At 40.3% G+C, this 17,163-nt stretch overlaps 1 protein-coding gene across 1 annotated transcript in view; it reads right to left on the bottom strand.

Annotated features, from left to right (window-relative positions):
• sdc2 (syndecan 2) overlaps positions 1–15,416 on the bottom strand; it is a 42,825-nt gene extending 27,409 nt beyond the window's left edge. The window contains exon 1 of the mRNA XM_006794335.3: positions 14,979–15,416. Within this exon, the coding sequence (XP_006794398.1) occupies positions 14,979–15,038 (60 nt within the window). The 5' untranslated portion in view covers positions 15,039–15,416. The remainder of the gene's footprint in view (positions 1–14,978) is intronic.
• Between the last annotated feature and the right edge of the window lie 1,747 nt (positions 15,417–17,163).

The raw sequence follows: 17,163 nt of genomic DNA, 5'->3' as shown, positions 1-17,163 counted from the left end.
AACTTGCAGGGGAAAAAAAAAAGTCTCTTTTTGGGGGGAATAGATCGAGTGTGAGAGGTTTCTGCTGTTAGCGGTCAAAGCCATCAACACAGTCCTTTATGGCTTCATGTCAGTGAACACATCTGTCACACCTCACACTGTCTGCTTTTCTCTGTCACTTCTTCAACAGAATGGCATGGTTTCCATTAACACACCCTTTTAAAGGCTGGTGTGTCTTTGGAGTTGTTGTATATTTAGCCCCCCCGATGTGGCTGCACCTTCTGGTCTAACATAAGAGTACATGCAAAAGAAACTGCGTGCATGCAAATGTGTAAGTTCACTACTATTTCAGTTAGTTTTTTGGTTTTTTAAGTTGTGTCTTTGGGGTAACAAAACCAGTTTGAATCCTGAGCTCTTCACTGCCAGATCATTAACACCACAATGTGAAAACTCTCTCGAGAACTACGGGGGTCAAAGTTTGACCCATTTCTTCCAGACCACACAAACTAAACCAGACTGACAGTTCAGACAACCAAAGTTTAGAATAAAATAACATATTTCCCATTCCTTTTAATACATATGGCTATTTTTGCAGGCAGTGGAAAAAAATGAGCCTCCACATTCCTTCTGCCAGAAAGACAATCCTGTAACTGCTGTCAGCACCGACAAATAGGCCTTTATCACCTAAGATTATAGCCAGAGGAAGAAAAAAAAAAAGAGCGAGAGATGAGGCAGAGGCATGCAAGGAAGGGGAAGAGAAAGGAGAACGGTTTTGTCGCTTTGTTGGCTGATCTGGTTCAATCCTTGTGGTGCAGCAATTGAATTCCCATCCAAGCCTTTTCCTTAAGAGGATTTGGGCTCAAGGGAGTCAGCAAGCCACAGGACTACAGGGCAAGGGGGAGGAAACCTCTGATCAAATGATTGGAGTGATAAAGGAGAGGCATGGGTGCATGGGTGCGAGGAGAATAGATTGGAAAATTGCGTAAGAATTGATAATGATAAATCCTTCACACTGTCACTTCTAGCAGGAATAATGTGGCAGCTATTTAAAGACTGGTAGGAAGCACAGATGGTTAGGAAGGTTAATGAAAGATGTCACCACATTAAAACCATCAGAAAGCAAATGTGAAAGAGAAAGGGGGGAGTAACGATTAAAGTGATGGATAAACAGTGGACGAGCAGAGGCAGGATGAAATGATGGGAGAGGAGTGGCAGGTGGTGATCTCTGATCCCATTATACGGGGCTAATCCTGAGCAGCAGTGAGTGTGTTTGGATGTGTAATGGTGTGTGCACACATTGTTACTGTTGGTATGCAGGAACACAAGTTTTGAGTCTGTCGGTCAAGTTGTAGACGGGTATTAAGAAAAAAAATAGAGTGAAATGTGTGAAAATTTCACTGCAAAGCTAGTGGAAAGGTTAACTAAGAAAATGTTATTAAAGGTGTGAAAAAGAAAAATTGTATATAATTGTAAACTTGCACTTAACACTTTAAATCTTTGCTAAAGTATGCATTTCATGAGAAATAAGCTATTTTGTTCCACTACTATGGTGAATCTCGAATGAAGTCTGGTTCAGTGTTGCACAGAATCACTTCTCTAAAGTTTTAACAAGACATTTCTCTGCCGCTTCCTAATTCATTTTCTCTTGTGTCTGCCTGCTCTCCATCTTGCCCTCGCTAAAAAAGCAACAAACATCTGACAGCTCGATGCCTGTCAGATCTCTGCCAGTTTCCACAAAAATAATAAAACTCAGGTGTAAACTTTTCAGAGCCTGAGAAACAGCAGGTACGGCGTGATGACTGATGCTCGGTGCATGCAACCAGGCAGCTCTCATGTCTCAGAGTTCAAAGTGCCATCGCCTACAGTGCAGTCATTCGGCCAGTTTGTCTGGACGTGAGTCATCATCGATTAAATTGCATTTTATGTTTTCAGGATACTCAGGATTTAACCTACATACACAAACACACACATAATGCCAAAAGGGTTTTATCTTTTGGTCCTAATCAAGTCTGGGTCACCAGGTCATATGATGATGCAAATGTACTCAAGCAGGTTAATGTAAGCTTTGGAAAACTGTTTCTTCAGAAATGGAAATCCTCCTCTTAAGTTCCGGATAAAAGAAAAGTGTGATTCAGCAAATTAGCAACACATATTATCAAAACCTTTATGGTTTCTTGAATTAATTTTTACAGTTTGTGTGTTTTCTCCATATGTTATTTGTCAAAGACGTGTTGAGCTTTCTTCTAGTCGAGCGATACGGTTACACTAAAGGCAAGTTGGGTTGTAATGTGTTGGCACGGGCTAGAATAAATGATAAATAATGGCCACAAAATCCTTCCCTTTAATTCACTTGATGAAAAAAAAAGAAAAAAAAGAAGACACATCCAGATCTGAAGACACAGGCTTCAATTAATGTACTGGAAGGGATTCTGAGCCATGTCAGTTTGAAGAAATGTAGGCTCTGATAAGAGTTCTGAAGTCAAGAGTTGCGGGGGATATAATAGCGCATTTAAGCCCCCATTAAAAGACATCCTGAAAGTAGGTCAACAGAAGAGACATCTGAAAAGTGTTTTCTTGGCAGGACATCTCTCAACAAAGATGGGCAAGATGGCAATCACAGATGGAACCAAAAAAGAAGGTGGCACGAAGTGGGCTCCAGCACAACAGAGACGAGCTCCAGCGTGGACTACGCATGACTCATGTAATTGCACATTAATGACACTGTCTAATTATGGGTGGGTGAGCTGAACAGTGTTCCAGGCTCAGCTTATGGTCCAATACCACAATCTTCTTTTTCTACTCTCTATCAATATAAAACCTTTAAATATTTCCAAATATGCCATATTCAATATTTTTAGCAAACCTCGGTACAATTGTTTAGCAATACTATAGGTGACTTAATTAGGTGGTACATGTATTGCTACATATATCTATACTCAGGTGTCCCGTGTTGGTAAAAAACACCGTTTACTTCACCACCATCACACAGTTACCTGTATGGATATGCAGTGTTAGAAAGTCACCCAAGGTTCAACAAGCACAAGCTAAAGATTAGGGACCTTTTAACTGTGTTGAACACTTGCACTTGGCATGCAAGCACCACCACACTCACAACTACTTAGAGTCACATTAAACTGGTGTTAACACCAGTTTAATTTTCTCTCAAGTCAGAGTAAAGCCAAACAACTCTCATGTAAAGCTAAAACAATTAGTTTATATTTAATTAGTTCTTCGAAATGTTTAATTATCCTATCAATTTGAAAAATTGGTTTATTGGACTCACTAATAAGCAAAAACCTTAAACTTTAAGTGGTTCCAACTTCCTCAGGATTTAGATTTCATGTTTTCTTTCCTCTATACATCTCATACTACATTATGATAGAAAAAATAAGAAGTCCTCAAAATTTCCCTTTTTTTTACTTTTGTGGACTAATCCATTCATTCAAAATGCTGTAAATAGATAACAAACGAATGCTAGTTGCTTAAAGCTTTACAGGAAGAGGTAAGCCTACAGTTAAATATTATGGCATATGCTTTGTTACGAAAAAAACAAAATCATGCTAATCTCTCAAAGAGGAAGTCATTTATAATGTACGTCTGTGTGCATTCGAGTGAAGTTTGACAGAGACAGCACAGCACCATCCGCTCAGTTCCTGTGCAAGTTGAAACAAACTGATCCACAACAAAAGGAAAAATGCTTCCATGTTTTACATATGTTGGCCAGCTGCTGTATGTGCGATGCATTTTTCTCTTATCAGCCAAACAACAAAGAGAGAGCTTAGAAATATGAAAGAGTGACTCGAGTCATTCTGCATCCTGCGAGGTGGGTTACACTTCAGTTTTGATTAGCCTCTCACTGGAAAGTCCTTTAGGTGAGGACTGTGTGATTTTTATATTATGTTGAATAAAAAGAAGTTCCTACTCACGGATGGGCTGTCTATATCAAATGCTGCAACAAAGCCAGATAGTCTGTTTTTCTTTGGTATATTTTTGTGACATTTTTTTAAAAGTTTCTGGCCTTGCTTGTCATTGGAAATGAAATTCTTATTCATGTTCCTGTCCTATGTAAATAATTGAATTCTGGCACCCAAAATAGGCCCAGTTCTGCTGCCACCGCAGCTAAGCTGCATTTTCAATATTTAATGAGTATGTGAAAGAATAAGCTGAGACTTTGAAAGAGTGCCAATTTATCAAGATGGGAAACACACTTTTGTCTGAAAGAACACACAATTACAAAGCCAAATAACAGAAGACAGAGATTTTTGTTCTCCTTCTTTTGGATGCAGGACAGAAATCACAACCAAAATTCCTGTAGCTAAAAATGGCTTTCGATGTGTCTGCCAAACCTTTGCTCTTGTGCTTTTTTCCCCAAATTCATTCTCCGTGCTGTAATTCTTCAAGAATGAGTGGTTTCTTAAAACTATGGTTCAGGAAATGATCCTGGAAGGTCCCGAGATGACTGGCCAACTGGCTCGCCACCCTGTGCTCCAGGTTCAACTTCCTTATTGATGGCTGGCTACTAGGGTCTCAAAAGAATCATTATGTGGTTAAGAAAAGTCAAAAAATTAGTTTAAAGACAGCTTTTCTCCCAAGTCTTAGGGGAGTCAGGAAAAACAATGCAATAAGATGAAGCCATACGCTCGAATAAATCATACGGCATGAGAAACTTTAAAGATTGATCAAATAAAAACAAAGATATGCCATGAAAGCTGGGAGAGGTTGTGGTGGCACACTAAAAAGCTTCCATTATCAAAAAAACCCACCACAAGGCAACAGATGTGTTGCACAGTTTTAGCACTGTAGCTCTAAAAAAGAAAAGTCATGAGGCGTTTTGTGGTTACAGAGTCACACATGAAGTGCAACCACACTAAACAAAAGCAGAAGCTGCTAATCATCTTCAAACGGCTATCTTCAATAGCTTCTTCAGAGCTGATGCAGTAAATGTGGAGGCAGCTCTGTCTGCCATATACACATGTGGCAAGACCACTCGAGTTCATCAAAAAAAGCATGATGCTCCACAGTTAATGCTATAAAAGATGAAGGAAAGAGCTGATGCAGCCACAATTAGTCACATAAAATTACAGCAACTTGTCATTTGCTCTTTTTATATGATAGAGGTGATCATTATTCCTTATTAAGCATTGGCCACAAGTGTAAAAGAGACTTTTTATCTCACTGACAATGAAACTGTTTTGAGGTAAGGTATTATTCTAGTAATACTACTAAGACAGATTTTGCCTCAACTAAGAAAGTTTAAAGTCAACCCTACTGATGCTGAGCCTAGATAATCAGAGTTTTCTTCTCACGGTGCAATTCAACAGAGATGTTTTGTTAGACCTTCCTCTCCACTCCCGTAGCTTGTAACACAGGCTTGACGAGCTCAAGCTGAGAGATTCTTAAACCCGAGAAAAATCCCTATGGAGCCAAAGCTGACATTATACTGTACTTATTTTCACAGCCTCCGTAATCATCTTCTTGACTAACAAGCTAATTTTCTCGATAGCATAAGTACTGGTCCAAAATCGCACAAGCTAGCCAAAGAGTTATGAGTTTTGGAGCTGCATGGTTTGCCAGTAAAAAACTGTCTCCTCAGATCCACTATTCCATTTATTGTGGTGAATCTGAAACCCCCTACAGTGAAAACGCAGTAAAACTGGGAGGCTCTGGCATTTCCTGCTGAGAGCGGAGGGTAGCGGTCATGCAGCCATTCCATTCAGCCACCCAATCACTTGATTAAACAAATTATCATCATCAAAGTAATCAAGCTTTGCACCCTGCCGGGCCTTCATTACACCATGAAAATGGGTTTAACCATAGCATGAAAATCATATGGATTACAAGTGAAGCTGTGACCTTGGCTGGTGTCACTGTCAAAAACGGTTTTAGTTTTTTGGGGGGTGGCGTTTGAAAATAGAAAGCCAAATAGGCATAGAGGATGGGTGAAAGAAGAAGACAGAATGAGGACACTGAAAACAAGACAAAAAACAAACAGACATAATTTATTTTGAGATTAATATTAATTTGCGGAGCATTCACTTTTGTTTTTCAAAAATATGGCAATGTCTCCGATCTAAACGTAGTCAACAGTGCACAACTAGATTTCCAGTAAACGGGTCAAAGAGTCAGCTGTGTACCCAACTGCCGACATGACACATTCTGACTGCCAGGCTCTGTTTATCTAGATACCTCTTCCTGAAAATTTCCACCCATCAAAAGGGTCACCCTGCAAAAAAACCTAACAAAAAACCCCACACACGCCTGCATTTCAAAATCAAAAATGGTTTCCATATGACATGGCTTCCCAGGTCTGAAACCTCTCTGGCCTGAATAATGAACCCAAACCCTCAGCATAATGTAGGACTGACTGCCGGGGAGCTGAACGCTGCTGATAGGGTTTACAGTTGGTGCCGAGAACACAGATGGCTGTTAACAGAATGAATTAGAAAAGATTAACTCGCCTGGTAGATTTGCCACATTAGTTCCCTTTGATCATGTTAACAAACATGGCAGAGAGATGGTCTGTGGCGTGATAAGGCTCGGGCTGCACAGTTAATGTGTGGGCAAATCTTACTTTTATTTAAATAACACTGACAGTATCAAAAGGCAAAACAATGTGGAAAGTTCCAATGTGGAGTTCAAAACAGCAGGCAAGATGTTGATGAAGATGCCAACTGTGCAGGCAAGTCAATTTCTTCAACGCAACTGTAATAGTTTGCACATGTTTTGCCTCATTAAGTCATGCTTGCTATAAGTTATTCATTTTCCATTTCTGTTGAAAAACTAGAGACCATCTTGCGGGACTGGAATCACACCAGTCACAACGACAACGAGTTCTCACACATGCTTATACATCAGACAGAGATGCTTTTGTAAGGGAAGCTACAAACACATTAAAAGCTTAAGTGGTTCCTCCACTTCAATTACCATGTTCATGGGTCACACCATTAAAGTTTTGTGACTGTCTCTTCATACACCACTTCTCATTTACACTCACATGTGATAAAACCACATCTATTCTTTCTTTCCCATTTCTGCAATTCTGACAACACATTTTAAAATCAGCTACCATCCTGTTACGGCCATTTGTAGTCCGAGGGTTGCAGAAAGGAAAAAGCAATTTGCTTGGTATATATATCTAGCTGCTATTCATATTATGCTTCTGAAACTCAAGCATTGTCAGAGAAGCTAAATATTTAACTGTTTTACTGCAGGATTTTGCATGAGAAGTAGGACGGTGAGTTTAGAACTCATTGCAGAACTCCCCTGACTTTTAAATTTACCCTAATTCTCCTAAAACATTTTGCTTCTGAATTGGTGTAAATATACTTCTCAGTAACTACTACCCTAAGAGATACTGCTTTTTATTGCAGTACACTAACAAAAAAACAAAAAAAACAAAAGAAATTAAGAACAAAATTAAGTAAGGTGTTCCTAATAAAGTGACTAGTAAGTGTACACTGTATACGTGTTTGTGTGTGACTGTGTCTGAAAACTACTATTTATATATTTTATTAGTGGATAGCAATGTCCCTTTACATATTTTCCCTCTTTTGAACCACTGTTAGCTCATGCAGACTTGCAATATGAGTCACTGTCTCAACTGGATGGCTAATGTGGTCAGAGTTTAGACTTTCATGGGATGTCTGCCACGGTTCCAAGAGCAACTCAAGATACAGATCTGGGGTGTTGACATCAGAATTCCTTCAAATCAAAATAATGAAACTTCAGCAAAATCATCAGTAACCATTACCTTTGAAATTAAGCTGGAATTATTTGAAAACCACTACTGAAAACTAAAATGTTTTTCTGTTGCCAAAAATATGGAATACTGGAGACAAATGCACATTTTTAAGCCATAGCCCGATGGAAAAAAGCCCTAACATTAAATTACAGGTTATGTGCTCATAAGGAAATTATTGAAAGCTGGAAGCATTCAGCAGTTTACTTAGATTACCCACACAGAGACAAGAAGGAAGATTTCCTTTTTTTTTGTTGACACGTTATGATGGCAAACTCATCTCAATTATGAATATTCATGAGCACTTAATTGGAGCCTTTAAAGTCACTGGTTTTTACTAAATTGAGCTTGGATAACACACTGGCCTGCATTTAAAGGAAGGAAGTGTTGTGTGCTGTGTGGGGAGTTCACTAATGAATTCCCTTCCCCAGCTCATCAACTTCCCCAAATACTCTTTGGAATCTCACCGTTTTCTCATGAAAACAGCTCTAAATTAAGTGATTGCATGGAGTTTAATTTGTGGTGGGTAATACACCCTGCATAGAAAGCATAATTTACATGCTTTAGCTCATTCAGAGCTCTTTTGACTCAAGAGGAGGGAAATAATGGAAACACCAGACATTAAAGCAGAAATGTTTCTGTTTGGAAAAATGCCAGTGCAGATATCAATTTGGAGTCTTTTTGAAACGATAAAGCGCGCTCGTAAATATGAGTGAGCACAGATGTGTTAAATGTGCCGTGCTGTTTTCCATAGCAATCTTCGGAGTTAGATGGAAAAAATCTAGCTGACGTCATGGCTTCATAGATATCCCCCATATTTGGATAGTGTACACATGGAACACATTTGTCCATATACCAGAACAAAGTGAGGCAAGACAGCGTCACAAGCTGCATTTGATTTCATTTCATCATTTAACGAGCCAGCCACCAAAACCTGAACTGACCACAATCTAAACTAATGATATTTAATACAACTTAAAAGGCAAAGCCTTTATTTTAGTTAAAGTCAAATGGTAGGCCGTCTAATGTCAGAATTCCCAAATTATAGTAACAGGAACAGCATAATGTATAAATCCTGTTCATTTTTCTATGCGTTGTCCTCTATGAACACTCTTGATTTCAACAGATACTTATGTTTAACAACCGCCTGAATATCATTGCAATCTCAAAATATCACCTAAGGCCTCAATTACACAAACACAGACACCCGTCTGCGACCATCTGGCAACCACCAGCTGTAGGGGAAAGACTAACCCCTAACCTAACCAGTTGGCAAGTGGTTGCTGGAGGTCAGTGACAGTTGCTAATATGAAACTGGTTGCAAAAAGCATATGGTACTGCAACAAAAACCTACTTACAATTGTCTTGCTCACTAGTAATTTCCTGCAGTCAACTGCAGTTTACATAGAAGACCCTGACTTTGCAAACTACTCACCAAATTTTCATTTCCCAGTTTATGTCACAATTTTTCATGCAGCACTACAGCTCAGACAGTAAATGATGAGTTTCTGCAGATAAGATGGCATCATCCATGCAAACTATGGGTAACTGGGGCAATCTGCTTACCATCAAAACAATCACTTTTGGTACAAAACTTCTTCATCTTGCAACCTATAAAAGTATGTATTCAATTCAATTCTATTCTGTTTATATAGCGCCAAATTGCAATAACAGTCGCTTTATATAGCACAGTAGATCGTACAATAATAGATACAGAGAAAAACCCAACAATCATATGACCCCCTATGAGCAAGCACTTTGGCAACAGTGGGAAGGAAAAGACACATATTCCCTAACCAGTTGCCAATACTATTTCTGGACCGGTTGGCATGTGATTGGCTGGAGGCTTAGTGTATATATATATATATATATATATATATATGCAATTTAAAATCATCTCCTTATAGCAAAAGAAAAAATTACAAGCAGAAATTGTATTTTATGGAAGTAGGCAAAATAAACAGTAGGGGCAAATTCCTAAAACAAGCCGTGCATTCACCAAACAAAACCTATCAAATTAGAAGCACACTGTTGCACCACATGGTTCAAGCCCCGCACAAGACACTTTTCACACCTCACATGGCTGGCTATCTTGGCGGAAAACGACAGAGAGAGATGGGGTTAAACTCTTCCCCTACTCCTTTTCTTTGATCTCTCTTTGTTTTTCCTTCTACTGACTTAAACTGTAAAGCAACAGGCAGTTAAAAAAAAGAAAGGAAGAAAACAGACGTCCTGACAGGGTTTTCCCCCCCATTTCTCTTCGTCAGAGCCACAATCCCCTCAACCACGGTCCTGCCAAGGAAGTTTCCATTTGCTAAGCTAATTAAACCGAAGAAAAATGGGAAGAAAAAAGGGTGGGAACATGGGTGGTGGTGAGGAGAGGGGGGTTATGTTCCTGATTTGCTGTGTCTAAATATTTTCAAAAAAGATCGCGACATGTGCGTGCAAAAGGTTTTGTTCAGTGCTGTGGCTCCAGATAGGCTGTGTCCCAACACAAACTAGCACTACTGTCACTGATTTCTGCAGTAGCCACGTCACCTTAATGTGTTTTCCCCATGCTCTGGTGGCTGGGATGATTGTGTATTTTAAACACGTGGTTATAAACTTGCATACACACGCACACACACACACACAGGGATGTGAAAAGGCAAAAACAGGGTCATACAAACATGCCCATTAAACACAGTTTGACTATTTGTGAGTCTCTACTAGTATGCACAAGGCGCTGCCAAAGCAAAGGCCTCTTCCAACTCATCAACAAGGGAGAGGAGGGGAGGAGAGAGGAGGGAGGGAGGCAGCTTCCTTCAAACACACATACGTTCTGCAGATGTTAGCAAATTCAATACAAGCTCTCACACCTTAAGGAAAGGGAAAGAAGGGGGAAAAAAATGAGTCCATCTTCGATGACAAAAAAATAATATATATTATTTTCCTTCATTTCTTTCCATCTGCCTGAGAGGGAATATGCTGACAGTGTTCTCAGCCCACTCTGAGACACAGTGGTAATGACATACAGCATCTTGACCGCGCAGGCAGAGATGTGGCAAGAGGGGAGCAATGTGGAAGAGGGACCCAAAGAAACAACAAGGGGGAGGCAAGAGACCATGTGTGTTTATCTACTCGTGCTTGTGCGCCAGCATGGTGACAAAACAACAGTTCATGCATGGACACAGATGGATTCAGGGAAAAGGGTGGTGGGGGGTGGGGGTGGCGTTGTGCTTTCAGTGGTCTTGCAGCCCCTGCCTCCTGTGGAGTCCATTAGCGATTGCATAATGCTTGGCAGACAGGGACTGAGTGAATGCGCCCCCTGAAGGGTCAGACACTAGCGAGGACGTAGGATGTTCTGCAGCGCTCAGAAACTCTGCGCTCCCATGTGTGTCAATGGCAGATTAATGAGAAAAATAAGAAGTCCATGCCCCCCACCCCGCTTTTTAAAAAAACCTGCCGGACAAAACGCAAGCAGTTCCCTGTGAGCTGGTTATTATTTAAGACTAAGATTAAGAATTCTACACTGATGCAAAATAAAAGAGCATCATTAAATATACAGCAGGATAAGCTGCAGCAGCAGCAGCACAGCATCTGGCTCCTGCTTTTACGTGTTCATTTTTATTCGCAATACTGGCTTTATCTACCTTTTAATGCCCTCCTTATTTGGACATTTCTGTTCTCGCATACATTTCCCTGCTGGTCCTCTCCTTTAATAGTATTCTCCTCTGGATTGAGTAGCGATTGAATAAGAGAAATATTTTGCCCATGCGTTGCAGACAGGTATTTTACTTATTCATCATGAAGACTACTGGAAATGAAGTGCTTAAAAAAAAAAAGCTTGTTGCTTTTAACAATGGTGAATGGAGAGAAATTTCGAGTGTACACACCTCATTCAGGCCCTGAAAGCCTTGTGCTGTGCAAAAAAAAGAAGAAAAAAAAAAGAAAAGCAACACATTCAGTTCAGTTGCATTGGAGAGAACGAAAAAAAAAAAGAAAACATTAAGAGCGATGAGAATGAAATATGAAAATTAACATAACCTTCATATCAATCTAATCACAAGGTAATAACAGTGTCAGTTATTTTCTCGAGGAAAGAATAATGTGTATGAGTGTATTTGTATCTTTCTGGTAGTTTGAGGGTGTCTGGGGAAAAAAAAGCTTAAGTTGAGAGGAAGGTCAGTTAACATTTGTGTTTTTGCTTTAATTACCACCAACGCAGCAGATACAAAACAGTCATTTTAGTCATTTAATGAATCTTGAATACAGCTGCGGGACCTAGATGACATATCCTTTTCAGTACAGAGCCAGCACCTTCTCCCCTCCCTGAAAAAGCCATCAAAGGCTTCATCTTTAGTTTTGTATTTGTTGCATTGCCCTTCTCAACCTTGAAATATTCTTGGCTCAGGCTTGGTGTGTCTTTTTGTCTGTTTGAGGATAGGATCCAGCCTCACTTGCCCTTTTGAGACGAGACAGCTTTCACCCCAGATCATCTTCATGAATGGGGCAAGTCTACAACAAATGTCCAGGAAAAAAATAAAAACTGTCAAATCTTCCATTCAATGGCTACAAAATACTGTGAATTTGAACCGGACCACTCACTGTAGCTCTGTCTCCTTAATCCTTCAATTTTCTTTCCCATCACACTCCAGTTTTTCCTCGACTGTCCTTGGAAAAGAGGCTCACACAATACCCAGCCCTCCTCTGAAGTCATTCCTTCTGAGAACGAGACAGTACTCAGAAGCCCCCCCACCCCACCACCCGTAAATCACAGATGTAAAGGGAGGTGAACAACACCCCCGCTTCCCACCAAAACATGACACAAATTACAGACCACAACATCTGGTGAGTGGTGTGCACCAAAACACAGCAGGGTGGGCTGAGGATATATAGCCTAGCTTCACTCAAACTCATCCTCCTTGTTCACAGAAGTACTTGGAAGCAGAGGCGTGACAAAGGGCAAGGTTGTAGTGGTCGTCAGCCGATAAAGACAATCCTGGCTGACTGAAATTGAGCTTTCTCTAGTTGTAAGGGAACCAAAAAACCCAAACAAAAAAACAATTGCATGTTAACTCTAGATGAGCTAAATCTAAAAGAGAGACAGAGTGTTTACATCCACCTTCTACTGGCATATGGTAGTGCCCTGAAGCTGTTGCAGGATGTGCCCGCTGTTACGAGACTATTTTTAGACCAAACTTATTGAAATATGCCAATTCTGGCATGCTCACACTCAAAGGTTACTCAAGCATGTAACACAAAACACCTGAAAGCAAACAAGTTAACATGCAAACTCGCCACTAATCAGCTCTGTTATGATCATGCCGCTTACACTTTGACTGACTTGAAGTAAATGTTTAGGTCATGTTAAAGGGTACAAACACCCTGTTTCCACAGGTAGCCTGCTCTAAAGATAATGGGTTAATCCTGGAAGGCTATTGATGTAGAGCTTTTCTCCTTATCAAAGTAACCCCAGGGATTGTCTGACCAATTTGTTCGGATGAGAGCGTATCGACCAACCGATCGACATGACAACTCAAAGATTCCAGACCTTGAAAAATGATAGGGGAAACAATCAGACCGCCGCAGGTCCACTCTCAGTACATCATCTTTGAGAGATATGACGACCGCACGCAAGCACAGTTTGGCAAAACCCGTCTTTTCATTAGCATGTGCAAGGCCCTCACATGTGAGATTGCTGTAAAAGAATTACTCAGTAAGCAAGCTGGTGAGCAGGAAAGCACACCAAAACACGATAAGTAAAAGAGGCACTAGTGGCGCCTAGAACTGCAGGGTAACAAAGAGTCCTGTCTCTTGCTCTGTGGTGATATAATTCCTTCTCTGAAGCCAGGAGCAGTTAGTTTTATCATTAAAATTTCAAAAGCCTCTAAGTGTTACAACATACCTCTGTGATGTAGTGGGGTAATTAACACACAGACAGATGTGCCTGAAGCAGGTTATCAACCACTTGTCAACATCGGTGCCAATACTGAGAATCAATGTCACGTGTCAATTTCCATCAAGGCCTTTAGGGGACACTGATAAAAGGGAGGCCAGTAATGATCAGGTTAAAGTCTGCGTGTGCCTGCGTGTATGAATAGTTGATGAAGATTTAAAAGCATGCAACTATGTGACAAGTTTTGCACATATTATATTTTATTCATATGAATCTAAAATGTAGCAAAAATTTCATTATAGGTCTATAATAGAAACTTCTGATTGGTATATTCTAAACTGGTTCAACTTTATATGCATTTCCAAGAGTATAATTGTCTCTTGTACTGAAATTTTGAGGACCTTTACAAAACTTGGCATCCTATAGTCAAAGTACGGTGAAGACTCAAACGGTTTCTTGCAGACACAGAGAAAACATTAAAATAAAAAAAATGTGGAAAAAAAGTGCTCTGGGGGTGACATCATGTAAAACAATGAGTCATTAAAACAACAGTGACTGAATCAGCTAATTGGACAAGTGGTTCTAACAGTGGAGGAGGCACTGTGCCAGGCGACAAGTCACAACCCACAGAGAAACAACAGGAGGGGACAATAATGACAGAGGCTGCACATAAAAGTGCCAAAATCTGTCATTCCACAAACCCAGCCAATTTACAGGGCGATGCCCACTCAGTTAGGAGACTTACTCGAGCCTGAAACTGGGAAGAGATAAGGGAAACTTCAGAGATTTTTTTAAAGCATCATTAAGATGATTCTTGTCATCAAAATGAGGGGGGGGGGATAACAGAATTCTCCAGTCATGATGACATTTGCAACTACTAATGTGAGCATGAATCTGCACAGTTGTCTCCATGGGGATTAAGAGATTCTCGTGAAATCACTGCAATACAGCTGCACAGAGCACCTCGTAGCCAGTTTAATGACCCCTCGTTCCAGCCTAACTTTGCTCGTATAACGGCATTTAAAGTATGGAAGACTAAAGCCGAGCACCTCTGGGTAAATAAGAAAGAAGGCAGGTTTAAATCTAAAAGCGGTGAATACTTGAGCACAGGGGCAGCAGTACCTTTATTGTAGCTGGATAGATTAGCTGACAACGATTTATCATTCTAGACAACCCTTCTCGTTATTTGTCGTGAAATTAAAGACTTTTTTTTTTTTGCTTGAAAAAAAAAAATGCTTTGACGGGATTTCTCTAACAGCTACAAACAGCAGCGAGTTGTCTGTACGTGGACCCAAGTCGCCTTCCTCGCCCCCCTTCACAGCTCAACTCAATGCTCAGTGGTTTAAGTTTGCTTTCCAAAAAAAAAAACCCTAAAAAACTTACCGTTTTCCCGGCGAGGAAAACAACCAGCCCGAGGGTCAAAATTATCCAAACGTTCCTCATAATTCCTCTTTGAGAGTTAAAAACGCGTTGTGGCAAACGAAATGTCAAATGTTTCCCCACTCTTCTTCTTCTTTCTCCCTCTCGTTTTCCTTGCACCCAACTCCTGCCGCTTCTCTCTCTCTCTCAGGAGTGGGATCCCACCGGATACGTGTTGCGTTTTGATTATTCCTCCTCCCCTCACCCCGGGCACTTCTTTTTTTTTCTTTCACTCTTTTTTTCTGCTGTGTAAAATCTGACTAAATGTATGTAACCGTACAAATGTGCACGGTTTAACAGCGAGGTCCTCCGCGCTCCGGTGTGTGTCAGTGGAATCTGCACGAGACACCTCGCTCGCTCTCGCTCTCCCTCCGCGCGAGCGCTCGCTCAAAATAAGAAAGGGGCAAAGTGTAGAAGCGCGAGCACGTCGCTACCGGCGCTCCGGTGAGTGCGTGCGCTCCTTTCGACCGAGTCACCGCGAGACGCAGAGAGAACTTGCGAACGAGCGGCCAAAAGCAAGCCAGTAACCTCTCACAGACACTCACAACAAATCGCTCGTGTAGTTTTATTGGTGAACACTAAGTCTTTATTTTAATTAGTTTACTATTGTCTATTATTTCAACCCGGGAGGTCGGATAACAATTCTGCACGAGGATAAAAGGCTCGGCTAAATGAGCCATTTATCTCCTTGTCTGCGTAACAATCCTTAATTGCACCGTAATGAGGATTACACAGTTTAATTCAGCAACTGCACCAATTTACAATCAAGCCTCGAGTTTGTCGTGCAGCAGTTCTACCAACACGTTTGATTAGCCTCTGCAGCTGTATTTTTGTATCAGTAAACAGGCTTTATGTGAATAAAGCGCAAAGCACCCCGTTAGAAACACGCTCACAATATGGGTGGAAATAATGCTATGGGCAAAGTCTCCCCCTGTTGGTATGAGTTGACAACTTTCTCTAGAGGCTTAAATCTGCAATTCTGCAGTTTGTGATGAAAAGCACGGCTGAACATTTAACTTCTGATTCAGAAAAACTACGTTTGCTTTCACCTTCATTGCACCTTTTTTTCTTCTTTGTTCGCAGATTTATTAAGTATGTCGAGTGGTTCCTGGTTCTGGTAAGTCTTTAAGTGTTAGGTAGCTCTTGGTAGAGTATTGCACCATCACTGGTTGTGTTATTTCTAGTGAATTCTTCATGTTTGCAAATCATCAGCTCAAGCCTCTGAGGCCACACACACACATCCTGACATCTTCAGATTCACAAGACTAAGTGCTTTTTCCTCCCTCATCTAATCGTATTAAAACAAAATAAAATGAAAATTGAATGCCATTTGAGGCACAAAGCATGGGCACAAAACTAAATTCCAAGGAAACCCTTTTTTGAAAGATTCCCTGAGCATTATTGAAATCCTATTAGACAAATGTGGTATGCTTTAATTACATTTCAATCAGTGGCAGACACTTTTGTACAAAGGGTGGTAAAAATCAGAGCCAGAGCGTATCAAAAAGAAGCCTTTGAGATGGAGAGCTTCAACACTCTTTTCCACTTTCCACTTGACACAAGTGGCACTCTGCTTGTTGGTGCAAGAAAGAAAGTTGCAAGCAATCACCCCTCCTTTTTTTGAGGGGTTGGGAGAAGTTGCTGAAGGAAAATCAAGGTAAACAGCATTACCGAAAGAAGATGGTTTTGTACTTTTGCAGTAACATAAGCACCATATACTCCAAATTGCTCACTAACATAAATAATTCACCAGAATATTTTGTGGAAGCAAGTGTCATTTAAAACCAAACTATTTCCAGCTGTTTGCATGGAATTAAAATTAATTTCACTACCCTGTGCTGAATTGAGAGTGTACAGTCAGTAGATTAATTATTCTATTTTTCCTTGTGTTTTGGAAAATTGGCTTTAGGTTTCAGGGGCACAATTAAATTCATGTGATGGTTTACATGAACTAAATTAGGCTTTATTCAAACCTAAAGAGAAAAGCATCATGAAGCATACTGGGATTTAATTCTTTATATCAGAAATGTTAATGAAAAACCTTCACTTGTTTTATCTCCAAATAGCTTGACTGTCATTAAACAGCAAATTTTACACACAAAGTAAGTAAAAATATTCCTCAGATTACATTTTGATGAACAGCCTTTTT

Source organism: Neolamprologus brichardi, chromosome 22, assembly GCF_056152115.1.
Source record: "Neolamprologus brichardi isolate AB-2024 chromosome 22, ASM5615211v1, whole genome shotgun sequence".
In the NCBI taxonomy this organism is placed as follows: Eukaryota; Metazoa; Chordata; class Actinopteri; order Cichliformes; family Cichlidae; genus Neolamprologus; species Neolamprologus brichardi.
The sequence above is the reverse complement of the archived record's forward strand: the minus strand, read 5'-3'. Positions and strand labels throughout refer to the sequence as shown.